This window comes from Cebus imitator, unplaced genomic scaffold (genome assembly GCF_001604975.1).
Source record: "Cebus imitator isolate Cc_AM_T3 unplaced genomic scaffold, Cebus_imitator-1.0 Scaffold78, whole genome shotgun sequence".
Lineage (NCBI taxonomy): Eukaryota > Metazoa > Chordata > Mammalia > Primates > Cebidae > Cebus > Cebus imitator.
In genome coordinates this window covers 1,975,783-2,002,537 of record NW_016107393.1, presented here as the reverse complement: position 1 = coordinate 2,002,537, position 26,755 = coordinate 1,975,783, and the positions used below count along the sequence as shown (strand labels likewise).

General features: G+C 40.5%; 1 protein-coding gene across 1 annotated transcript in view; it reads left to right on the top strand.

The window, feature by feature from the left end:
- TTN (titin) overlaps window positions 1-25,167 on the top strand; it is a 271,326-nt gene extending 246,159 nt beyond the window's left edge. The window contains 28 exon segments of the mRNA XM_037740043.1: window positions 262-555; window positions 1,285-1,572; window positions 1,688-1,987; window positions 2,096-4,162; window positions 4,259-4,561; window positions 4,659-4,964; window positions 5,062-5,352; window positions 5,448-5,744; window positions 5,872-6,177; window positions 7,078-7,383; window positions 7,469-7,750; window positions 7,925-8,518; window positions 8,637-8,924; window positions 9,026-9,325; window positions 9,958-10,260; window positions 11,028-11,330; window positions 11,436-12,020; window positions 12,151-12,456; window positions 12,564-12,863; window positions 13,467-14,042; window positions 14,139-14,444; window positions 14,819-15,412; window positions 15,539-21,147; window positions 21,253-21,409; window positions 22,136-22,827; window positions 22,924-23,077; window positions 23,405-23,707; window positions 23,842-25,167. Of these exon segments, the coding sequence (XP_037595971.1) occupies window positions 262-555; window positions 1,285-1,572; window positions 1,688-1,987; window positions 2,096-4,162; window positions 4,259-4,561; window positions 4,659-4,964; window positions 5,062-5,352; window positions 5,448-5,744; window positions 5,872-6,177; window positions 7,078-7,383; window positions 7,469-7,750; window positions 7,925-8,518; window positions 8,637-8,924; window positions 9,026-9,325; window positions 9,958-10,260; window positions 11,028-11,330; window positions 11,436-12,020; window positions 12,151-12,456; window positions 12,564-12,863; window positions 13,467-14,042; window positions 14,139-14,444; window positions 14,819-15,412; window positions 15,539-21,147; window positions 21,253-21,409; window positions 22,136-22,827; window positions 22,924-23,077; window positions 23,405-23,707; window positions 23,842-24,140 (16,709 nt within the window). The 3' untranslated portion in view covers window positions 24,141-25,167.
- The last annotated feature ends 1,588 nt before the right edge of the window (window positions 25,168-26,755 follow it).

The window sequence follows — 26,755 nt, the reverse complement described above, 5'->3', positions numbered from 1 at the left end:
TGTCACTAGAGAACTAGTCATGTAAAACAAGAGGAATGATTTTAAATCAATCTAATAAAGTAATTTGAAGTTCATTTTAAAGAGTATGAAATGAAAAGTTGAAATTAATGACCAAAATGAGTTTGGGAGATTGAATAAATTATTTATTATAAAAAATTATTTATTTATTAAAATTACTGAAAAATTGTATTTCTCTTCCATGGATGATTAAGACCTGGTTACAAATGTAATGATGCATTTACCTTCCTTATAAATTTGTAGACCCACCTGGCACTCCTGACTATATTGATGTCACCCGGGAAACCATCACACTTAAATGGAACCCACCATTGCGTGATGGAGGCAGTAAGATTGTGGCCTACAGCATAGAGAAACGGCAAGGAAATGAACGCTGGGTGAGATGCAACTTCACTGACGTCAGTGAATGTCAGTACACAGTTACAGGACTCAGTCCTGGGGATCGCTATGAGTTCAGAATAATTGCAAGAAATGCTGTTGGAACTATAAGCCCACCTTCACAGTCTTCCGGTATTATCATGACAAGAGATGAAAATGGTAAGCATTTATGACTTATTTCCAATGAGACTAAGAGCATTTACGTTTTTAAAAATCATGTTTGGCCCTTGGCCTGTTAAATGGGAACAAAAACAAATTACCTGTGGTTGCTAAGTGGATTAATTATGTCTTTCTACCTTTCAAGGGAAAAGAAAAAAAGTAATTGGCATCAATTCTTTTTGTCATGTCTATTATTTCACTCCATTCCTGTATAAAGAGTAAGCAGCAAGTGGGAATGAGTTTTTAGCTTTGTAATTTTTGCTACTTATAGTAAATGAAGAAAAAGGTCCTCAGGAATAACTGTCCATCCTTACTGAAGTTATTAAAATACAGCATATATCCAACAACACAATCATCCCCTTGCTTGAATGCAGCTGATGGCCTCTTAAAAGAACTTGTTTGACTGTACAGCAGTATTAGGAAGTAAATGATCTGTAAATGTTTCACTTTTCTTTTTATAAACAGCGATGCAAAATTAAAAACATGACAAGCATTACAAGGGAAATAAAAAAAAAACAAAAAAAAAAAAAAAAGGGAAATAATAATAGGCAAATATTTAACCCCAGGGTCCAAATTCTCAATTATCAATCCTACTTTCAAAAGAGCCTTTGGTAGCACAGTACAAGTCATTACACTTCCAGGCTTTATTCCGGCACTAATGAAAAATATATGGTTATGTACATCTTTATGAAGCCAAACTAATACATAGGCTTTCTCTTTCTTTTGTAGTTCCACCAATAGTAGAGTTTGGCCCTGAATACTTTGATGGTCTCATTATTAAGTCCGGAGAGAGCCTTAGAATTAAAGCTTTGGTACAAGGACGACCAGTGCCTCGAGTAACCTGGTTCAAAGATGGAGTGGAAATTGAAAAGAGGATGAATATGGAAATAACCGACGTCCTTGGATCCACAAGCCTATTTGTTAGAGATGCAACTCGGGACCATCGTGGTATATATACAGTGGAAGCCAAAAATGCATCTGGTTCTGCAAAAGCAGAAATTAAAGTGAAAGTACAAGGTACTTTTAAAATAGCATCTTAATGTGACAAATTATGAACCTGGATTAGAGACATGCCTAGTTGTATTTTAATGGACAAGGAAAAAGAAACTAACTCTAGAAACTTTTTTTATAGATACACCAGGAAAAGTAGTTGGGCCAATAAGATTCACCAATATTACTGGGGAGAAGATGACTCTGTGGTGGGATGCTCCACTCAATGATGGTTGTGCTCCCATAACACACTACATCATCGAAAAACGGGAAACCAGCAGACTCGCTTGGGCACTAATTGAGGATAAATGTGAAGCCCAAAGTTACACTGCCATTAAACTAATAAATGGCAATGAATACCAGTTCCGTGTTTCTGCAGTTAACAAGTTTGGTGTTGGCAGGCCACTTGATTCTGATCCAGTGGTTGCTCAAATACAATACAGTAAGTTTGCATTTTTACTAAGTGGTACTATGTCAAAAGATTAACCTTCCAAGCAAATATATCTCATTGATTTGGGGTTTTTTGTTTGTTTTTGTTTTTGTCTTATAGCTATTCCTGATGCCCCTGGCATTCCAGAACCTAGCAACATAACAGGCAACAGCATTACCCTGACATGGGCAAGGCCGGAATCAGATGGCGGCAGTGAAATTCAACAGTATATCCTTGAAAGAAGAGAAAAGAAAAGCACAAGATGGGTAAAAGTGATCAGCAAACGACCAATCTCAGAGACAAGATTCAAAGTCACTGGTCTGATAGAAGGCAATGAGTATGAATTCCACGTCATGGCTGAAAATGCTGCAGGAGTTGGACCTGCAAGTGGCATCTCAAGACTCATTAAATGTAGAGAGCCTGTCAACCCACCAGGTCCTCCAGCAGTGGTCAAAGTAACAGACACATCAAAGACAACTGTGAGCTTAGAATGGTCCAAACCAGTGTTTGATGGTGGCATGGAAATAATTGGGTACATTATTGAAATGTGCAAGGCTGACTTAGGAGACTGGCACAAGGTGAATGCAGAGGCATGCGTGAAAACAAGATATACAGTCACTGATCTGCAAGCAGGTGAAGAATACAAATTCCGAGTTAGTGCAATCAATGGTGCTGGAAAAGGAGACAGCTGTGAAGTGACCGGCACAATTAAAGCAGTTGACCGGTTAACAGCTCCCGAGTTAGACATAGATGCAAACTTCAAACAGACTCATGTTGTTAGAGCTGGGGCCAGTATTCGCCTCTTCATTGCCTACCAAGGTAGACCTACTCCTACAGCTGTGTGGAGCAAACCAGACTCCAACCTTAGCCTTCGGGCTGATATCCATACAACAGACTCCTTTAGCACCCTCACTGTGGAAAACTGCAACAGAAATGATGCAGGAAAATATACCCTTACCGTGGAAAACAACAGTGGTAGTAAGTCAATCACATTCACTGTAAAAGTGCTAGACACTCCAGGCCCACCTGGCCCAATTACCTTCAAAGATGTGACCCGGGGATCTGCTACATTGATGTGGGATGCTCCTCTTCTTGATGGTGGTGCCCGAATCCATCACTATGTGGTAGAGAAACGAGAAGCAAGTCGCCGTAGTTGGCAGGTGATCAGTGAAAAATGCACTCGACAGATCCTCAAGGTCAGTGATCTGGCAGAAGGTGTTCCATACTACTTCCGTGTTTCTGCAGAAAATGAGTATGGTGTTGGTGAGCCCTATGAAATGCCAGAACCAATTGTAGCCACAGAACAGCCTGCTCCACCCAGGAGACTTGACATTGTTGATACTAGCAAATCTTCCGCAGTCTTAGCTTGGCTTAAGCCTGACCATGATGGAGGCAGCCGGATCACTGGCTACTTGCTTGAAATGAGACAAAAGGGATCCAACTTCTGGGTTGAAGCCGGTCACACCAAACAGCTGACTTTCACAGTAGAGCATCTTGTTGAGAACACTGAATATGAATTCCGTGTGAAGGCCAAGAATGATGCTGGCTATAGTGAACCCAGGGAAGCCTTCTCTTCTGTCATCATTAAGGAGCCTCAAATTGAGCCCACTGCTGACCTCACTGGAATTACCAATCAGCTCATAACTTGCAAAGCAGGAAGCCCATTTACCATTGACGTACCAATCAGTGGTCGTCCTGCCCCCAAAGTAACATGGAAATTGGAAGAAATGAGACTTAAAGAGACAGATCGAGTGAGCATCGCAACAACAAAAGACAGAGCCACCCTGACTGTAAAGGACAGCATGAGAGGTGACTCTGGAAGATACTTCTTGACCCTGGAAAATACAGCTGGTGTTAAAACATTTACTGTCACAGTTGTGGTCATTGGAAGGCCAGGTCCAGTAACCGGCCCCATTGAGGTCTCATCTGTCTCAGCTGAATCATGTGTCCTGTCATGGGGAGAACCTAAAGATGATGGAGGCACCGAAATTACTAATTACATAGTTGAAAAGCGTGAATCAGGTACAACAGCTTGGCAGCTTGTCAATTCCAGTGTCAAGCGCACTCAAATTAAAGTCACTCATCTCACAAAATACATGGAATATTCTTTCCGTGTCAGTTCAGAGAACAGATTTGGTGTCAGCAAACCTCTAGAATCAGCACCAATAGTTGCTGAACATCCATTTGGTAAGACAAAATCATATTTCAAAGTCTCTGTTATTAAATATTTCCCCTGAATTTTATAAAATTGTATTCATACTTAATACCTTTGTTTATATTTAGTCCCACCAAGTGCTCCTACGAGACCTGAGGTCTACCATGTGTCTGCCAATGCCATGTCTATTCGTTGGGAAGAACCCTACCATGATGGTGGCAGTAAAATCATTGGCTACTGGGTTGAGAAGAAAGAACGTAACACAATTCTTTGGGTGAAAGAAAACAAAGTGCCATGCTTAGAGTGCAACTACAAAGTAACCGGTTTAGTAGAAGGACTGGAATATCAGTTCAGAACTTATGCACTCAATGCTGCAGGTGTTAGCAAGGCCAGCGAAGCTTCAAGACCTATAATGGCTCAAAATCCAGTTGGTATGTATCACAATTTATGGGCATATTTGTTTATTAGTACTGATTCCAGTAGAACTCAGAGTGGTATATTTTAATCTTATTTTTGCATCCCTTCTAGATGCACCAGGCAGACCAGAGGTGACAGATGTCACAAGATCAACAGTATCACTGATTTGGTCTGCCCCAGTGTATGATGGAGGCAGCAAGGTTGTGGGCTACATCATAGAGCGTAAGCCAGTCAGTGAGGTAGGAGACGGTCGCTGGCTGAAGTGCAACTATACCATTGTATCTGACAATTTCTTCACCGTGACTGCTCTCAGTGAAGGAGACACTTATGAGTTCCGTGTGTTAGCCAAGAATGCAGCAGGCGTAATTAGCAAAGGGTCTGAATCTACAGGCCCTGTCACTTGCCGAGATGAATACGGTAGGAAATAGTCAACATTCTCCTTTTTAAAATTATCACAATTTACGTGAAAATAAACTCTCAGATATTCATTCATATCTATTTTGCCTACTGACAGCTCCACCCAAAGCCGAACTGGATGCCCGATTACAGGGTGATCTGGTTACCATCAGAGCAGGTTCTGATCTTGTTCTGGATGCTGCAGTTGGTGGCAAACCTGAACCCAAAATTATCTGGACTAAAGGAGACAAGGAGCTAGATCTCTGTGAAAAGGTCTCTTTGCAGTATACTGGCAAACGAGCAACTGCTGTGATCAAGTTCTGTGACAGAAGTGACAGTGGAAAATACACTTTAACAGTGAAAAATGCCAGCGGGACCAAGGCCGTGTCTGTCATGGTCAAAGTGCTTGGTAAACATGTCAAATGTTCTTACATTTATATAGCATTTTCTAGCGTGGGCAGAAAGAATGATCTTCATCGTGGCTTGTCATTACACCTGTTTCAGATACCCCTGGCCCATGTGGAAAGCTCACCGTCAGCAGAATAACAGAGGAAAAGTGCACTTTAGCCTGGGGACTTCCTCAGGAGGATGGAGGAGCAGAAATCACTCACTACATCGTGGAAAGACGCGAGACTAGCAGGCTCAACTGGGTGATTGTCGAAGGCGAATGCCCAACCCTATCCCATGTCGTTACCAGGCTCATCAAGAATAATGAATACATATTCCGAGTGAGGGCAGTAAACAAATACGGCCCTGGTGTGCCTGCTGAATCAGAGCCAATTGTAGCCAGAAACTCATTCAGTGAGTATTAACACTTTTAAACAATTTGAAATATAATAGGATCACGGGGAGGAGGGAGAAGGACAGTCTTATCAATAGTAATTTTATGCAATTCTGATCATCCTTATTTTCATAAATATGTAAACAGCTATTCCATCACCACCTGGCATACCTGAAGAAGTTGGGGCTGGCAAAGAGCATATCATCATCCAGTGGACAAAACCTGAATCTGATGGTGGCAATGACATCAGCAACTACCTAGTGGACAAACGTGAGAAGAAGAGCCTGCGCTGGACACGTGTCAACAAAGACTACGTGGTATATGATACTAGGCTGAAGGTGACCAGCCTGATGGAAGGTTGTGATTACCAGTTCCGGGTGACTGCAGTGAATGCAGCTGGTAACAGTGAGCCCAGCGAAGCTTCCAACTTCATCTCATGCAGAGAACCATCATGTAAGCTCCAAGAATCATACATAAATACAATGTTCCTCAAAACTGTATGACAGATAAAATTTTCCAACACACAATTTCTAAGAATTTGTAAAATTTATGGTCTAGAAAAGCATATGCTTATTAGCATGATCATAAATATAGCTTAAGTCAGAGAACATTTTAACTATTATATCTGTTGATAAGTTAGCAATTAGAATTGCTAAAAATTGTTACGGTATTATTTTCCAATTAATGGAAAAATATTCTACTACCAATATGAAAAGAATCTATTTTATAAATCTTCCTAAGAATAGGGAGAAAAAAGCATTATACTGTAACTACTGAAAAGAAAAATGGCAAAACTCCTTTTAAGAAAAGGCTTAGCAGGAACATAAGGTTTCTAGTAGTTTAATAAGTTACTGACAAAATAATTGTCACAAGAGCTTCAAAAATAAGTGATAAATCCTTTTATAGAGTCTGATTCCAAGAACTATTAAGGAATAGTCACTGGGACTGAATTGGGGAAGTTGACAAAACCAATTCCTGTATTCATTAGAAATGTATTGGTGGCATGTGATACTAACTCAGTGAAAGATAAGCAACTTTTTAAGGAAAAGTCCCTGAGAATGGGTACTTTAAGTAATGAGCTTAGATAACTAAGAACACATAGTGAAGCTAGCCAAAGTAGTAGGGAAGAAACAGCTACTTTCCTAAAGCAATTTAATTCTTAAGATAATAATATTAAATTATAATGTGCCATACAGTGCTGTCCTATAATATTAAGAGCCTAGTTAATAAAGATTATCTTGGTGAGTATGGACAAACAGCAATAATGCCTTTGTGAGTCTTGAAAACCAAAAATACAAATCTCAAGTTTCCTTATTTGCCTAATGTCTGCATCTCACTTTTTAAACTCCACAGATACCCCTGGACCACCTTCTGCTCCAAGAGTTGTGGATACCACCAAATACAGCATTAGTTTGGCATGGACCAAGCCAATGTACGATGGTTGTGCTGATATCATAGGCTATGTTCTGGAAATGCAAGAGAAGGACACTGGTCAGTGGTACCGAGTGCATACCAATGCCACAATAAGAAATACTGAATTCACTGTGCCAGACCTTAAAATGGGCCAGAAATATTCCTTCAGAGTTGCTGCCGTGAACGTGAAGGGTATGAGTGAATACAGCGAATCAACTGCTGAAATTGAGCCCGTGGAAAGAATAGGTATTTATAATAGAAGCTTTTAGGTGAATTATTTTCTTCTCATACCTGTTCATGAATTAATTAAATGTTGTCATTAACTTTCCAGAAATACCAGATCTCGAGCTTGCAGATGATCTAAAGAAGACTGTGACCATCAGGGCTGGAGCCTCCTTGCGCTTAATGGTGTCTGTATCTGGAAGACCACCTCCTGTCATTACGTGGAGCAAGCAGGGCATTGACCTTGCAAACCGGGCAATTATTGACACCACTGAGAGCTACTCATTGCTAATAGTGGACAAAGTGAATCGGTACGATGCTGGAAAATACACAATTGAAGCTGAAAACCAATCTGGCAAGAAATCAGCAACAGTCCTTGTTAAAGTCTATGGTAAGCATTTTACTTAAAATTGGCTATAAAATGAGTAGATCCACTAAAACAATATACCTTGACCTATGATTGATCACCTCTCTAGAGAGGAACTATGTTGATTATATTTCCCCAAGAGGGGAAAAAAAGCTATCAAGCAAATAGGAAATATGAATCTTTCATTCTGTTTTTCAGATACTCCTGGTCCCTGTCCTTCAGTGAAAGTTAAGGAAGTATCAAGAGATTCTGTGACTATAACTTGGGAAATTCCCACAATTGATGGTGGAGCTCCCGTCAACAATTACATCATCGAGAAGCGTGAAGCTGCCATGAGAGCATTCAAAACAGTAACTACCAAATGCAGCAAGACACTTTACCGAATTTCTGGGCTTGTAGAAGGAACCATGTACTATTTCAGAGTGCTGCCAGAAAATATTTATGGCATTGGAGAACCTTGTGAAACATCTGATGCAGTACTAGTCTCAGAAGTGCCTTTGGTGCCTACAAAGCTAGAGGTGGTCGATGTCACCAAATCCACTGTTACCCTTGCCTGGGAAAAACCACTCTATGATGGTGGTAGCCGACTCACTGGTTATGTTCTCGAGGCCTGCAAAGCTGGAACAGAGAGATGGATGAAGGTTGTCACCTTAAAACCCACAGTCCTAGAGCACACCATTATTTCTTTAAATGAAGGTGAACAATACTTATTTAGAGTGAGGGCACAAAATGAGAAAGGTGTGTCAGAACCAAGAGAGATTGTCACAGCCGTGACTGTACAAGACCTCAGAGGTATGTACCAAATAGCCAAAAAATAACAATAATAGTAAAGTAAAACGAAAACATTCAGAATTCGTAATACTATATAAAAATAGTGCTTAAGAATAAATGCCTGCTTTCCTTCCCACAGTGTTGCCAACAATCGATCTTTCCACAATGCCTCAGAAAACCATCCATGTCCCAGCTGGCAGACCCGTAGAGCTGGTGATACCTATCACTGGCCGTCCACCTCCTGCTGCTTCCTGGTTCTTTGCTGGTTCTAAACTGAGAGAATCAGAGCGTGTCACAGTTGAAACTCATACTAAAGTAGCTAAATTAACCATCCGTGAAACCACTATCAGAGATACTGGAGAATACACACTTGAATTGAAGAATGTTACTGGAACTACTTCAGAGACCATTAAAGTTATCATTCTTGGTAAGGATGTGTGACAAAGATACAAGCAAGTTGTTGATGTTCAGTCACCCAATTTTGATTTGAAGTAAAAATTAATTTCCTGGATTTCTTCTCTTTCATAGACAAGCCTGGTCCACCAACAGGACCTATTAAGATTGATGAAGTTGATGCTACATCAATTACCATTTCCTGGGAACCACCTGAATTGGATGGTGGTGCTCCACTGAGTGGTTATGTGGTAGAACAGCGTGATGCTCATCGTCCAGGATGGCTGCCCGTTTCTGAATCAGTGACTAGGTCCACATTTAAGTTTACCCGACTCATTGAAGGAAATGAGTATGTGTTCCGTGTGGCTGCAACAAACCGCTTTGGGATTGGCTCTTACTTGCAGTCTGAGGTCATAGAATGTCGCAGCAGCATCAGTAAGTCCGCAGGTCCTTCCACCACTCTCCCCACCTCTGATTCTGAATGTTAACAAAAAAAGAATTTGTTTTTAATATGCCCTAATGTAAATAAAAATAGGTCACAAAATTAACCCTGTGGTCTTTCTAAGGTTTCTAAACCTCCTTTTTTCAGAGGTTTTCAAACACTTAGGCTTGATTTTTTAAAATATCTGCACTCTTAGAGAAGAGGAGGGAGTTAGGAAGAAAAGAATGGAAGGAAGAAAAGAGAGAAGGGAAGGAGAAAGACAGGGAAGGAGGAAGGACTGGCAATGTTATAGTAAGAAAAAAATACAGAGTGCATGTTTAATAAATGTCTACAGAATTAAAGAGAACAAGGAACAGCAAGAAAAGTATAAAATTAAACCTCAGCACCATGCAATATACCCATGTAACAAACCTGCACATGTACCCCGAACCTAAAAGTCAAAAAATTTTTTAACAAAAATTAAATGATTTAAATTAAAATTTACAAATAGTACAAAAGTGAAACTATTAGAAAAATAGTCACTTATCTTATATATCTTTTTAAAAAACTACCAACCAAAACCTAAGGCACACACAAATATATGAGTCATTGTTTTATTCATAAGTTAAACTCTGTCTTGCTGCAGGTATTCCTGGACCCCCAGAAACATTACAGATATTCGATGTTTCCCGTGATAGCATGACACTTACTTGGTACCCGCCAGAGGATGACGGTGGCTCCCAAGTGACTGGATATATTGTGGAGCGCAAAGAAGTGAGAGCAGATCGATGGGTCCGTGTAAATAAAGTACCTGTGACAATGACACGGTACCGCTCCACTGGCCTTATTGAAGGCTTAGAATATGAACACCGTGTCACAGCCATTAATGCAAGAGGGTCTGGAAAACCAAGTCGTCCTTCCAAACCCATCGTTGCCATGGATCCAATTGGTAAGCACATTTTGTATCAGTCAAGTTTATTGAGTTATAATTTATAGGTGGGAAAATTCACCTTTTTGAAGAATATAGTTCTATGACTTTTGAAAACCGTACTGTTTCGTAATCACCATCACAAACAAAATTCGAAATATTTTTATTATCCGGGAAAGTTTGCTTGCGTCCGTTTGTAATCAATCCCTTCCCCACCCCAGCCACTAGCAACTTCTGGCAAATAATTTTTTAATATTCTTCTATTGAGTCAATTTCCTCCTCGTTAAGATTCATAATATATGCTTTCTATCACAGTTAAAATTTTAAAACAATATTTTTGAAAGCACTTTAAAAAAAATGCTGATAAATATAAGATAATAATAGTGATTACGAATAAAACACATTTAAAGAAAGGAAAATACAAAAACCTTGGCTCACTGCAACCTCTGCCTCCCAGGTTCAAGCAATTCTTCTGCCTCAGTCTCCTGAGTAGCTGGGGTTACAGGTGCCCACCACCATGTGCAGCTAATTTTTGTATTTTTAGTAGAGACAGAGTTTCACGATATTGGCCAGGCTGCTCTTGAACTCCTGACCTCAGGCCTCCCAAAGTGCTGTGATTACAGGCATGAGCCCCCACACCCAGCCGTGAATAAAATTTTCACAAGACAAAAAACAGTCTAATGTTAACAGTCCCTGTTTCAACAATTCATTGAATTTGTTAGGTGGCACAGTTAATTTTCAACTTTGCAGCAACTTTAACCAGTGTATTGTCTTATTCTTATTCCCAGCTCCTCCAGGAAAGCCACAAAACCCAAGAGTTACTGATACAACAAGGACATCAGTCTCCCTGGCCTGGAGTGTTCCAGAAGATGAAGGAGGATCTAAAGTCACAGGCTACTTGATTGAAATGCAAAAAGTAGATCAACATGAATGGACCAAGTGTAACACCACCCCAACCAAGATTCGAGAGTATACTCTAACGCATCTACCTCAGGGTGCAGAATACAGGTTCCGCGTCCTAGCTTGTAATGCTGGTGGACCTGGTGAGCCTGCTGAGGTACCAGGAACAGTCAAAGTCACTGAAATGCTTGGTGAGACACATGATCATTTACTTTCTGCAATAATTGCCATAGACTTACTTCTTACTGCACCCCCCAGCTCCGAATGCTAAATTGAAATCCTACCTTTTTTTCCAGAATATCCCGATTATGAACTTGATGAAAGATACCAGGAAGGTATCTTTGTAAGGCAAGGTGGAGTCATCAGACTTACCATACCAATCAAAGGAAAACCATTCCCAATATGTAAATGGACCAAGGAAGGCCAGGATGTTAGTAAGCGTGCCATGATTGCAACGTCTGATACACACACTGAGCTTGTGATCAAAGAAGCAGACAGAGGTGATTCTGGCACTTACGACCTGGTTCTGGAAAATAAATGTGGCAAGAAGGCTGTCTACATCAAGGTCAAAGTGATAGGAAGCCCTGACAGTCCAGAAGGACCACTGGAATATGATGACATCCAAGCCCGCTCTGTGAGGGTCAGCTGGAGGCCTCCTGCTGATGATGGTGGTGCCGACATCTTAGGCTACATCCTCGAGAGACGAGAAGTGCCTAAAGCTGCCTGGTATACCATTGATTCCAGAGTCCGAGGTACATCTCTGGTGGTAAAAGGCCTCAAAGAGAATGTAGAATACCATTTCCGTGTTTCAGCAGAAAACCAGTTTGGCATAAGCAAACCCTTGAAATCAGAGGAACCAGTCATACCAAAAACACCACTGAGTAAGTGCCCTTTCAACCACAAAATTATAAACATTATTTCAGCACTCTTCTGTTTTTAAATGAAAGTTATTGGCTTACAAGACTTGGAAGTGTATTCTAACACAAGTGTGTTTTCCACTTATATTTATAGATCCTCCAGAACCTCCAAGCAATCCTCCCGAAGTACTCGATGTAACCAAGAGTTCTGTTAGCCTGTCCTGGTCCAGGCCCAAAGACGATGGTGGTTCTCGAGTCACAGGCTACTACATAGAACGCAAAGAGACATCCACCGACAAGTGGGTCAGACACAACAAGACTCAGATCACCACTACGATGTACACTGTCACGGGGCTTGTTCCTGATGCTGAGTATCAGTTCCGCATCATTGCACAGAATGATGTTGGTCTCAGCGAGACCAGCCCTGCTTCTGAACCAGTTGTTTGCAAAGATCCATTTGGTAAGGAATTCAGAAGAAGGGGTTAAAATTAAAGAAGCAAGCCATGTTTGGTTCTTTTATTTCACCAGAAAAGCTGATTCCATTTTCATTATTTTTAAATATTTCAGATAAACCAAGCCAACCAGGGGAGCTTGAGATTCTTTCAATATCCAAAGATAGTGTCACTCTACAGTGGGAGAAACCTGAATGTGATGGTGGCAAAGAAATTCTTGGATACTGGGTTGAATATAGACAGTCTGGAGACAGTGCCTGGAAAAAGAGCAATAAAGAACGTATCAAGGACAAGCAATTCACAATAGGAGGTTTGCTGGAATCTACTGAATATGAATTCAGGGTTTTTGCTGAGAATGAGACAGGGCTGAGCAGACCTCGAAGAACTGCTATGTCTATAAAGACTAAACTCACATGTAAGTACCCTTTAGTTCTCTACTTCATCAATTTTAATTTCCCCTCTATACTAAGTGGAACTTGGAAAGCTTCAATGGAGAGCAAGTGTTTAGAAAGAAAAGCAAGTGCACACACAGGGAATATGATAAGTTCTATAGGAAACCATTCCAAGCACATAACCTCAGCAGATGTTAGATGCAGTGAACTGAGCACTTTCCTTGAGCAATTCCCTCTAATGCAATGGTTTCTTTTTTTAAAATATTTCCCAACAATATTTGAAAGGTCAACAATTGTATGTCACTCCATTGAACTTAAGTAAGGGCAAAAATACTACAGAATTATAGAGAGAATTTATAGTCCCTCAAAAGCCTATACATTATTAATGTCCTTCCAATCATAAAGAAGAAAAGTCACTCTGCATAAAATGTGACAATATGCTCACTGAATCCCTATTTACCATATGATCGTAGGAAAATCAGTTCAAAGGGTTTTGAAGAATTAGGCTAATATGTAAATCATGGTATCTGTTAGTAAATAAGGTAAATTCATTCCTGATATATAAGGACAAAGGATTATAGATTGAGTAGTAACAATCACTTAATATTATCTTTCACATTGTTCAGCTGGAGAGGCCCCAGGAATACGCAAAGAAATGAAGGATGTTACCACCAAATTGGGTGAAGCTGCTCAACTCTCATGCCAAATTGTTGGAAGGCCTCTTCCTGACATTAAATGGTACAGATTTGGTAAAGAGCTTATACAAAGCCGGAAATACAAAATGTCTTCAGATGGACGCACACACACTCTTACAGTAATGACAGAGGAACAGGAAGATGAAGGTGTTTATACCTGCATAGCCACCAATGAGGTTGGAGAAGTAGAAACCAGTAGTAAGCTTCTCCTGCAAGCAACACCACAGTTCCATCCTGGTTACCCACTGAAAGAGAAATATTATGGAGCTGTGGGTTCTACACTTCGGCTTCATGTTATGTACATTGGTCGTCCAGTACCTGCCATGACTTGGTTCCACGGTCAGAAACTTTTGCAAAACTCAGAAAACATTACTATTGAAAACACTGAGCACTATACTCATCTTGTCATGAAGAATGTCCAACGTAAGACTCATGCTGGCAAATACAAAGTCCAGCTCAGCAATGTTTTCGGAACCGTTGATGCCATCCTTGATGTGGAAATACAAGGTATTTTTATTTTTATTTTCAGTGCTTTTTTATTTTTAAAGAAAGGCTCTCAAAAACACACTATGAAAACCACTACAATTCTATTTTCCCCAACAGATAAACCAGACAAACCTACAGGACCGATTGTGATCGAAGCTTTATTGAAGAACTCTGCAGTGATCAGCTGGAAACCACCTGCAGATGATGGAGGCTCCTGGATCACCAACTATGTGGTGGAAAAATGTGAGGCCAAGGAGGGGGCTGAATGGCAATTGGTGTCTTCAGCCATCTCAGTGACAACCTGTAGAATTGTGAACCTCACAGAAAATGCTGGCTATTACTTCCGGGTTTCAGCTCAGAACACTTTTGGCATCAGTGACCCTCTAGAAGTGCCCTCTGTTGTTATCATTAAGAGTCCATTTGGTAAGTACAGCCTGATTTCTATATCTTCCTATGGCAAAGTTCCATCTTTGCATAAAATTCTTTTAAACAGAAAGAAATTTTGAAAGGAAATAACAAAGATTCAGATAAAGTACAAGTGCCTTTCCTTTCACTTTAATTGAATGTTTGCATATCTAAAAGGAGAAATATATATCCTAACCCCTTTTTAAAAATAGAACTTTGGTTTTTAATATGTCTTAGTATAAAGTAACCAATTTCATTTTTTCTGGAATAGCTATTTTTAATAAAATTTTGGACTCATAACATTCTTTTTTTAAAAAAAAAAATAGCTTTAATAAAGCTGCTTGTTTCATCTGACAACTCAAATCCTTTGTTTTTTGTTTTGTTTTTAATAGAAAAGCCAGGTGCTCCTGGCAAACCAACTATTACTGCTATCACAAAAGATTCTTGTGTTGTGGCTTGGAAGCCACCTGCCAGTGATGGAGGTGCAAAGATTAGAAATTACTACCTTGAGAAGCGCGAGAAGAAGCAGAATAAATGGATTTCTGTGACAACAGAAGAAATTCGAGAAACTGTCTTTTCAGTGACAAACCTTATTGAAGGTCTTGAATATGAGTTCCGTGTGAAATGTGAAAATCTAGGTGGGGAAAGTGAATGGAGTGAAATATCAGAACCTGTCACTCCCAAATCTGATGTCCCAATTCAGGCACCACACTTTAAAGAGGAACTGAGAAATCTAAATGTCAGATATCAGAGTAATGCTACTTTGGTCTGCAAAGTGACTGGTCATCCAAAACCTATCGTGAAATGGTACAGACAAGGCAAAGAAATCATTGCAGATGGATTAAAATATAGGATTCAAGAATTTAAGGGTGGCTACCACCAGCTCATCATTGCTAGTGTCACAGATGATGATGCCACAGTTTACCAAGTCAGAGCTACCAACCAAGGGGGATCCGTGTCTGGCACTGCCTCCTTGGAAGTGGAAGGTAAAAATAAACTGTTTATCATCAATTTGAGGATAGATGAGTTATTAACTTGGGGTGGGGATTATTGCACTTAAACAGATATTATTAGGTGTTGCTAAATTATATTCTTATTTTTTTTTTATACAGTTCCAGCTAAGATACACCTACCTAAAACTCTTGAAGGCATGGGAGCAGTTCATGCTCTCCGAGGTGAAGTGGTCAGCATCAAGATTCCTTTCAGTGGCAAACCAGATCCTGTAATCACCTGGCAGAAAGGACAAGATCTCATTGACAATAATGGCCACTACCAAGTTATTGTCACAAGATCCTTCACATCACTCGTTTTCCCCAATGGAGTAGAGAGAAAAGATGCTGGTTTCTATGTGGTCTGTGCTAAAAACAGATTTGGAATTGATCAGAAGACAGTTGAACTGGATGTGGCTGATGTTCCTGACCCCCCCAGAGGAGTCAAAGTTAGTGATGTCTCACGAGATTCTGTCAACTTAACATGGACTGAGCCAGCCTCTGATGGTGGCAGCAAAATCACCAACTATATTGTTGAAAAATGTGCAACTACTGCAGAAAGATGGCTCCGTGTAGGACAGGCCCGAGAAACACGTTATACTGTGATCAACTTATTTGGAAAAACAAGTTACCAGTTCCGGGTAATAGCTGAAAATAAATTTGGTCTGAGCAAGCCTTCTGAGCCTTCAGAACCAACCATAACCAAAGAAGATAAGACCAGAGCTATGAACTATGATGAAGAGGTAGATGAAACCAGGGAAGTCTCCATGACTAAAGCATCTCACTCTTCAACCAAGGAACTCTATGAGAAATACATGATTGCTGAAGATCTTGGGCGTGGTGAGTTTGGAATTGTCCATCGTTGTGTTGAAACATCCTCAAAGAAGACATACATGGCCAAATTTGTTAAAGTCAAAGGGACTGATCAGGTTTTGGTAAAGAAGGAAATTTCCATTTTGAACATTGCTAGGCATAGAAACATCTTATACCTCCATGAATCATTTGAAAGCATGGAAGAATTAGTTATGATCTTCGAGTTTATATCAGGACTTGACATATTTGAGCGCATTAACACAAGTGCTTTTGAACTTAATGAAAGAGAAATTGTAAGTTATGTTCGCCAGGTGTGTGAAGCACTTGAGTTCTTACATAGTCATAATATTGGACACTTTGACATTAGACCGGAAAATATCATTTACCAAACCAGAAGAAGCTCTACCATTAAGATCATAGAATTTGGTCAAGCCCGCCAACTGAAACCAGGGGACAACTTCAGGCTTCTGTTCACTGCCCCAGAATACTACGCACCTGAAGTCCACCAGCATGACGTTGTCAGCACAGCCACAGACATGTGGTCACTTGGAACATTGGTATACGTGCTATTGAGTGGTATCAACCCATTCCTGGCTGAAACTAACCAACAGATCATTGAGAATATCATGAATGCTGAATATACTTTCGATGAAGAAGCATTCAAAGAGATTAGCCTTGAAGCCATGGATTTTGTTGACCGGCTGTTAGTGAAAGAGAGAAAATCTCGCATGACAGCATTGGAGGCTCTCCAGCACCCATGGTTAAAGCAGAAGATAGAAAGAGTCAGTACTAAAGTTATCAGAACATTAAAACACCGGCGTTATTACCACACCCTGATCAAGAAAGACCTCAACATGGTTGTGTCAGCAGCCCGGATCTCCTGTGGTGGTGCAATTCGATCTCAGAAGGGAGTGAGTGTTGCTAAAGTTAAAGTAGCATCCATTGAAATTGGCCCAATTTCTGGGCAGATAATGCATGCAGTTGGTGAAGAAGGAGGGCATGTCAAATACGTATGCAAAATTGAAAATTATGATCAGTCTACTCAAGTGACCTGGTACTTTGGGGTCCGACAGCTGGAGAACAGTGAGAAATATGAAATCACCTATGAAGATGGAGTGGCCACTCTCTATGTCAAAGACATTACCAAATTCGATGATGGTACCTACAGATGCAAAGTAGTCAATGACTATGGTGAAGACAGTTCTTACGCAGAGCTATTTGTTAAAGGTGTGAGAGAAGTTTATGACTATTACTGCCGTAGAACCATGAGGAAAATTAAGCGCAGAACAGACACAATGAGACTCCTGGAAAGGCCACCAGAATTTACCCTGCCTCTCTATAATAAGACAGCTTATGTAGGTGAAAATGTCCGGTTTGGCGTAACTATAACTGTCCACCCAGAGCCTCGTGTAACATGGTATAAATCAGGTCAGAAAATCAAACCAGGTGATGATGACAAGAAGTACACATTTGAGTCAGACAAGGGTCTTTACCAATTAACAATCAACAGTGTCACTATAGATGATGATGCTGAATATACTATTGTGGCAAGGAACAAATATGGTGAAGACAGCTGTAAAGCAAAGCTGACGGTAACCCTACACCCACCTCCAACAGACAGCACCTTAAGACCCATGTTCAAAAGATTACTGGCAAATGCAGAATGCCAAGAAGGCCAAAGTGTCTGCTTTGAGATCAGAGTGTCTGGCATCCCCCCACCAACATTAAAATGGGAGAAAGATGGTCAGCCACTGTCCCTCGGGACTAACATTGAAATTATCCATGAAGGTTTGGATTATTATGCTCTGCACATCAGGGACACTTTGCCTGAAGACACGGGTTATTATAGAGTCACAGCCACTAACACAGCTGGGTCCACCAGCTGCCAGGCTCACCTACAAGTGGAACGCCTCAGGTACAAGAAACAGGAATTCAAGAGTAAGGAAGAGCGTGAGCGACATGTACAAAAACAAATTGACAAAACCCTCAGAATGGCTGAAATTCTTTCTGGAACTGAGAGTGTGCCACTGACACAGGTAGCTAAAGAGGCTCTGAGAGAGGCTGCTGTCCTTTACAAACCAGCTGTAAGCACCAAGACCGTGAAAGGGGAATTTAGACTTGAGACGGAAGAAAAGAAGGAGGAGAGAAAACTCCGGATGCCTTATGATGTACCAGAGCCACGCAAATACAAGCAGACTACCATAGAAGAAGACCAACGCATCAAGCAGTTCGTGCCCATGTCTGACATGAAATGGTATAAAAAGATACGTGATCAATATGAAATGCCTGGGAAACTTGACAGACTTGTGCAGAAACGACCCAAGCGCATCCGCCTTTCAAGATGGGAACAGTTCTATGTGATGCCTCTTCCACGAATTACAGATCAATACAGACCTAAATGGCGTATTCCTAAACTGTCCCAAGATGATCTTGAGATAGTGAGACCAGCCCGCCGGCGTACACCTTCTCCTGATTATGACTTCTATTACCGACCTAGAAGACGTTCTCTTGGGGACATCTCTGATGAAGAATTACTCCTCCCCATTGATGACTACTTAGCAATGAAAAGAACAGAGGAAGAGAGGCTGCGTCTTGAAGAAGAGCTTGAGTTAGGTTTTTCAGCTTCACCCCCAAGCCGAAGCCCTCCACGCTTTGAGCTTTCTAGCCTACGTTACTCTTCACCACAACCTCATGTCAAGGTGGAGGAAACAAGAAAAGACTTCAGATATTCAACCTATCACATTCCAACAAAGGCCGAAACTAGTACAAGTTATGCAGAATTGCGGGAAAGGCATGCCCAGGCATCATACAGACAGCCGAAGCAACGGCAAAGAATCATGGCTGAGAAGGAGGATGAAGAGTTGCTTCGCCCAGTTATGGCCACCCAGCGTCTCTCAGAATACAAAAGTGAACTTGACCACATGTCAAAGGAGGAAAAGTCTAGAAAGAAATCAAGGCGGCAAAGAGAAGTAACAGAAATAACAGAAATTGAGGAAGAATACGAAATCTCAAAACGTACTCAAAGAGAATCATCCTCATCTGCATCTAGACTACTGAGACGACGGCGCTCTCTGTCTCCAACTTACATTGAGTTAATGAGGCCAGTGTCCGAGCTGATCCGGTCACGTCCACAACCGGCTGAAGAATATGAAGATGACACAGAAAGAAGGTCCCCTACTCCAGAGAGAACTCGTCCACGATCCCCCAGCCCTGTGTCTAGTGAGAGATCACTCTCGAGATTTGAGAGGTCTGCAAGATTTGATATCTTTTCCAGGTATGAGTCCATGAAAGCTGCTTTAAAAACTCAGAAGACATCAGAAAGGAAGTATGAAGTTTTGAGTCAGCAGCCTTTCACGCTGGACCATGCCCCTCGAATCACATTGAGAATGCGCTCACACAGGGTACCATGTGGCCAAAATACACGTTTTATCTTAAATGTTCAGTCTAAGCCAACTGCTGAAGTTAAATGGTACCACAATGGTGTGGAACTCCAAGAGAGCAGTAAGATTCATTACACAAATACAAGTGGAGTCCTGACTCTGGAAATTCTAGACTGTCATATTGATGACAGTGGAACCTACCGTGCTGTGTGCACCAACTACAAGGGTGAAGCTTCTGATTATGCAACATTGGATGTAACAGGAGGGGATTATACCACCTATGCCTCCCAGCGCAGAGACGAAGAAGTTCCCAGATCTGTTTTCCCTGAGCTAACAAGAACAGAGGCGTATGCTGTTTCGTCATTTAAGAAAACGTCTGAGATGGAAGCTGCTTCTTCTGTCAGGGAAGTGAAATCACAGATGACAGAGACAAGGGAAAGTCTCTCCTCATATGAACACTACGCATCTGCAGAAATGAAAAGTGCTGCAATAGAAGAAAAGTCACTGGAAGAAAAATCTACAACCAGAAAGATCAAGACGACTTTGGCGGCAAGAATTCTAACAAAGCCACGGTCCATGACTGTCCACGAAGGCGAGTCTGCAAGGTTTTCTTGTGACACTGATGGTGAGCCAGTACCAACTGTGACCTGGCTGCGTGGAGGACAAGTGCTACGTACTTCTGCCCGCCACCAAGTGACCACCACCAAGTATAAATCGACCTTTGAGATATCTTCAGTGCAGGCTTCCGATGAGGGCAATTACAGTGTGGTGGTAGAAAACAGTGAGGGGAAACAAGAAGCACAGTTTACTCTGACTGTTCAAAAGGCCAGGGTAACTGAAAAGGCTGTGACATCACCACCAAGAGTCAAATCCCCAGAGCCTCGGGTGAAATCCCCAGAAGCAGTTAAGTCTCCAAAACCAGTGAAATCTCCAGAAACTTCTCACCCCAAAGCTGTATCACCCACAGAGACAAAACCAACACCAACGGAGAAAGTTCAGCAACTCCCAGTCTCTGCCCCACCAAAGATTACTCAGGTCCTAAAAGCAGAAGCTTCTAAAGAGATTGCAAAACTGACCTGTATGGTTGAAAGCAGTGTATTAAGTGCAAAAGAGGTCACCTGGTATAAAGATGGCAAGAAACTGAAGGAAAATGGGCATTTCCAGTTTCATTATTCAGCAGATGGTACCTATGAGCTCAAAATCCATAACCTCACTGAATCTGATCAGGGAGAATATGTTTGTGAGGTTTCTGGTGAAGGTGGAACTTCTAAAACCAACTTCCAGTTCATGGGGCAAGCCTTTAACAGTATCCATGAGAAGGTATCAAAAATATCAGAAACTAAGAAGTCAGATCAGAAAAACGCTGAGTCAACCATAACCAGGAAAACTGAACCAAAAGCCCCTGAACCAATTTCCTCAAAACCAGTAATTGTTACTGGGTTGCAGGATACAACTGTTTCTTCAGACAGTGTTGCTAAATTTGCAGTTAAGGCTACTGGAGAACCCCAGCCAACTGTCATCTGGACAAAGGATGGAAAGGTAACCAGTTCTTAAATGTCTCTTACTTTTATCTTCTAAAATTTAACCTCTCCCTTAATTCCCCATTCAAAGAAAGCTTAAAATGGAATCATTTGCATTCTATAGGCTATTATACAAGGAGGTAAATATAAACTCTCTGAAGACAAGGGAACGTTCCTCTTAGAAATTCATAAGACTGATGCTTCTGACAGTGGACTTTATACTTGTACAATAAAAAATTCAGCCGGATCTGTGTCCTCTAGCTGCAAATTAACAATAAAAGGTAGGTTGGCTTTTGTTTTTACCAACATTTTTTCAGAAGATAGTATTATGAAAATATTTTCAGACAACCTCCCTTATACACACATACAAGAAAGTATTAAAATTATTTTCCTAGTTCCAGAATGCCATTTGTACACCAATGTAGAAGCACACAAATTTGAAGTTAGCATATGCTTTTCTGTGAGCATAAAAAGCATTTATTAAGTTCCTTATTATATGTGGTATTATATAAGATTCTATAACGTCAATGCTTGCCCCCAGGAATATTTAAGAATAAAGTCAGTGAATATACAAAATGGTACTGCTTGCCTAAACCTTCACACTTGCTAATTTTCCAAAGTAGTACAAAGTTAATTAAAGAACTATTTCTATTTTACCAATTAAAATTAGTTTGCTTTCATTTCAATCTTCTGAAAGATAATTTAATGTTTTGGCTATTCAAAATCTCCTAAATCCACATATCTCCTAAATCCTTTTTGATACTTTTTTCCTTAAGTCATACGAATCATCTTTGGCTCAGTTTAGTTTAAGGAATCATTACACTGATCTCAAAAGTCACACATGACAATTTTCCAAAAGTGGAACTGAGAAAGTATTAGGTATTACCTATATTGCATGAAGAAGTTGACTTTTTTGTTTGTATATTGTTCACATGCAGAATCTAGAAGAGTAAAAGGTGGGGGTCTCTTTCCAATTAAGTTTGCCTTACAGAGGTTTCTTTTTTTAGCTATAAAAGATACTGAAGCACAGACCGTCTCTACACAAAAGTCTTCTGAAATTACATCTCAGAAGAAAGCGGTTGTTCAAGAGGAAATTTCCCAAAAAGCCCTAATGTCTGAAGAAATTAAGATGTCAGAGGTGAAATCTCAAGAAAAGTTAGCCCTGAAAGAGGAAGCGTCAAAGGTTCTGATTTCTGAAGAAGTCAAGAAGTCAGCAGCAACCTCCCTGGAAAAATCCATTGTCCATGAGGAAATCACGAAAACATCACAAGCATCAGAAGAAATCAGAACTCATGCTGAGATTAAAGCATTTTCTACTCAGATGAGCATAACAGAAGGTCAAAGAGTGGTTTTAAAAGCCAATATTGCTGGTGCCACTGATGTGAAATGGGTACTGAATGGCATAGAGCTGACCAACTCTGAGGAGTACCGATACGGTGTCTCAGGCAGTGATCAGACCCTAACCATCAAGCAAGCCAGTCACAGAGATGAAGGAATCCTTACCTGCATAGGCAAAACCAGGGATGGAATCGTCAAGTGTCAGTATGATTTGACACTGAGCAAAGAATTCTCAGATGCTCCAGCCTTCATCTCACAGCCTAAATCTCAAAATATTAACGAAGGACAAAATGTTCTCTTCACTTGTGAAATCAGTGGCGAGCCATCCCCTGAAATCGAATGGTTTAAAAATAACCTGCCAGTAAGTTTAATTATGAATATATTATTGAAAACTTAAATAACGTATCTTTCACATCTGAACAACTTCAACATTTCTTTTCTTTTTCCTGCATCTTAGATTTCTATTTCTTCAAATGTCAGCGTAAGTCGTTCCAGAAATGTATACTCTCTTGAAATCCGAAATGCATCGGTCAGCGACAGTGGAAAGTATACAATTAAGGCCAGAAATTTCCGTGGCCAGTGTTCAGCTACAGCTTCCTTAATGGTTCTTCGTAAGTATCTCCTTACCATTCTTTCTTATGCACTTAAGCCCTTTAGATGATTTTTTTCCTCTCTTTCAAGCACAGAAAACTCTAAGAAGCCTTGTTAAATTCCATGTGAAAGAGAGACAGACATCCTATGTGAATTCATTCTTGTAGTTAAACTTTCTTTATAGCTAAAATGTATGTATATATGTATTTGCTTATGCTTCAACAGCAAATTGTTTGAGTTATGTTGCTGTGCGTGTGTTGAAGTTTCCATTTCTGTAAGTCAGCGTCATATGTCACCAATTAACCAGATGTCATTGATGTTCACTGTGTATCTGCTATGCTCCACAGCTCTAGTTGAAGAACCTTCCAAAGAGGTAGTATTGCGAACAAGTGGCGACACAAGCTTGCAAGGAAGCTTCTCGTCTCAGTCAGTCCAAATGTCTGCCTCCAAGCAGGAGGCCTCCTTCAGCAGTTTCAGCAGCAGCAGTGCTAGCAGCATGACTGAGATGAAATTTGCAAGCATGTCTGCCCAAAGCATGTCCTCCATGCAAGAGTCTTTTGTAGAAATGAGTTCCAGCAGCTTTATGGGAAAATCTAGCATGACACAACTGGAAAGCTCAACTAGTAAAATGCTTAAAGCAGGCATAAGAGGTGAGCAATAAAATTACTGGTAGAGGTTGCCAGGCCAAGTGGCATGGTGTAGTCTTTAGTATACGCAATTCAGTAGAAAGCAAATCTTTATTTTTTCAGTGATCCTAAGACTTTTTTGTCATTGTTCCATAAAGGAATTCCGCCTAAAATTGAAGCTCTTCCATCTGATATCAGCATTGATGAAGGCAAAGTTTTAACCGTAGCCTGTGCTTTCACGGGTGAGCCTACCCCAGAAGTAACATGGTCCTGTGGTGGAAGAAAAATTCACAATCAAGAACAACAGGGGAGGTTCCACATTGAAAACACAGATGACCTGACAACCCTGATCATCATGGACGTACAGAAACAAGATGGTGGACTTTATACCCTGAGTTTAGGGAATGAATTTGGATCTGACTCTGCCACTGTGAATATACATATTCGATCCATTTAAGAGGGCCTGTGCCCTTATACTCTACATTCATCCTTAACTTTTTGCAAACATTTCACATGGACTAATCTTTCTGATCTGTAAATATTTAAAGAAAAAAAGTAGTTTTGTATCAATCTAAATGAGTCAAACTTCAAAAATATTCATTTCAACCTTTTCATAATTGTTGACCTAAGAATATTATACATTTGCTAGTGACATGTACATACTGTATATAGCCGGATTAACGGTTATAAAGTTTTGTACCATTTATTTTATGACATTTTGCAATGTAACTTTTGAAACTAACTGTTGGTAGGAGAAAGTTTCTTATGGAACGAATACCCTGCTCAACATTTAATCAATCTTTGTGCCTCAACATACTGTTGATGTCTAAGTATGCCTCAGTGGGTTGAGAAATTCCCCACTGAAGATGTCCTATCCACCTAAAAGAGGATGATGCTGTGCATATCATCACTTGATATATGCACCAATACCTATTGAATCAGAAATGTAAGGCATTGGTGATGTTTGCATTTACCCTCCTGTAAGCAACACTTTAACGTCTTACATTTTCTCTGATGATGTCACACGAAATTATCATGACAAATATTACCAGAGCAAAGTGTAACGGCCAACACTTTGTTCGCTCCTTTTACACTGTCTCTGACATAAAGAGTGCCTGGATAGCTTGGAAAAGTAACATCTCCTGGCCATCCCTTCATTTAACCAAGCTATTCAAGTATTCCTATGCCAGAGCAGTGTCAGCTCTTGGAGGTCCCAGGGTGCAGCCAACGCCTTCGTGTGGTAGTTCTAAATTTTAATTGCACCTGAAAAACCTGGGCACCTAAGCACTGAGCCACAGCAAAAATTAAAGAACAACAACAAATAAAGCTATCGTTAAATTTAAAACAACAATATTACTAACTGCCCACAATGTCAATTTGATGTAGTTCTTTTCATGCAAGTATAAATTCAGTTGTTAGTTATAATTGTTGGACCTCCTTGAGATAGTAACAACAAAATAAAGCAAGCTATCTGCACCTCAAAATGTGTGGTTGGTTGTTTTCTGTGAAATTCCAGGGTGGGAAAGTATGTACCTTCATGTATCACAAAAACAATCATAGATAGATAAGGCAACTCAAGTTCAAAACAGCCCATGCTAATAAGTTCTTTTAAGAAAATGTTTAAATTATTGTGTTAGATATATTCAGCAATTTTGTTTTAAAAGCCTAGATATAGTTCTTGTGGGTATATTTATACCCAAAACTTTATCTTCTAAATATGTCAAGAAAAATATTTTAAGACAGCTGATTCAACTCAGAATGACCAAACCTGAAGCAAATGTACTGTCAATTTTCATTCTCCAGAGGAAGATTTTGAGTCTTCATTAACTTATTCAGCAAGTTTTCTATGTTAAGTCAGATTCCCTAAAAGCAGAGCCTGAGACAGGTATTCTTGTCTCAGTAAGTCTTTGAGGGATTATTACTCTCAGGGAAAAAGGGCATGGAGCAGCCAGCAGACAGGGCAGAGGAAGAAAACTGAGCAAAAATGTGGTCTCAGCAGAAACCTCAGCCAGATCTCACAGGGAGCTTCAATTGTACCACAAAGCTGGTTCCCTCTAGGAGCAAGAGGGCTGACCCTTGGTACCCCCTTACCAACTAGTCAATGGCTACAGGCTATAAGCTGAGGAGCTGATGAGGGATGGAAGAGGGAACTAACCTTCCCAAGTGAAGAGGAGTGCCTGTTGGCCAGGACAATTCTCTGTGGACTAGGGCAGCCAAACAGTCAATACTCAAGAAATGGATGGAAGAACACATTCCCTGGGGCATCTGAACAATGCCAAAGGAACCCACTACATCATCTTACAATGTTAAATGCCTATTCTTACCTTAAAATGAGAGGCAGGACTGGCTAGGTAATGCCTAAGGATGATTCCAGCCATAACACGCTAGTATTCTCACATATCCTATCCATGGCTATACAGTCTGCATTGATGAGAATTCCAAAACCAAAGACAGGATTTTGCACTTTCTGCAGTTGCAGCTCCCAGGCTCTGAGATCAAATTTGGGCCTCGGAGGGTGGGGAGGTGGGGAGGTGGGGAGGGAGGGCAATCTGCCCAGTGAAGGACAGCAGTGCTAAAGGCAAAGTTTTACTTACTTTTGTGCCTTACTGAAAGCCCACTGTCTCTGAAAGCAGCACGGTGTGGCCACATGGACACACTGGGGAAGTCAGAGGCACTCCAACAGAACGGCAAGAAAACCCTTTCCAGGCTCCTCAATCTTCTAGGAATTCCCTGCAAAAGACAGCATGTCCAAAAGTCAGGGTTCCAAACATGAAACTCATGCTTATCCTGAGATTGTTAGTGATCCACAAGGTCCCTGAGACTATGTCTATTTTTTAGATTTTATTTACAAAGATGCCAGTGATTTTTAAAGTTTAAGAAATGCTGTCCTACATGTATCTAAGAGGTAGCAGCCTAGATAGATAAAATTTATGAAAATAGACTGGCCCATGGGTTTTTATTCGAAGTTATAAGAAGTGAAAGTTTGTTCTTGTGCTTTTTGGTATCTCTGAGTCAGTATTTCACTATCTCCATTCCTTAGGATGCCTTTTCGTTCCCGCTAAAAAGAGGCAA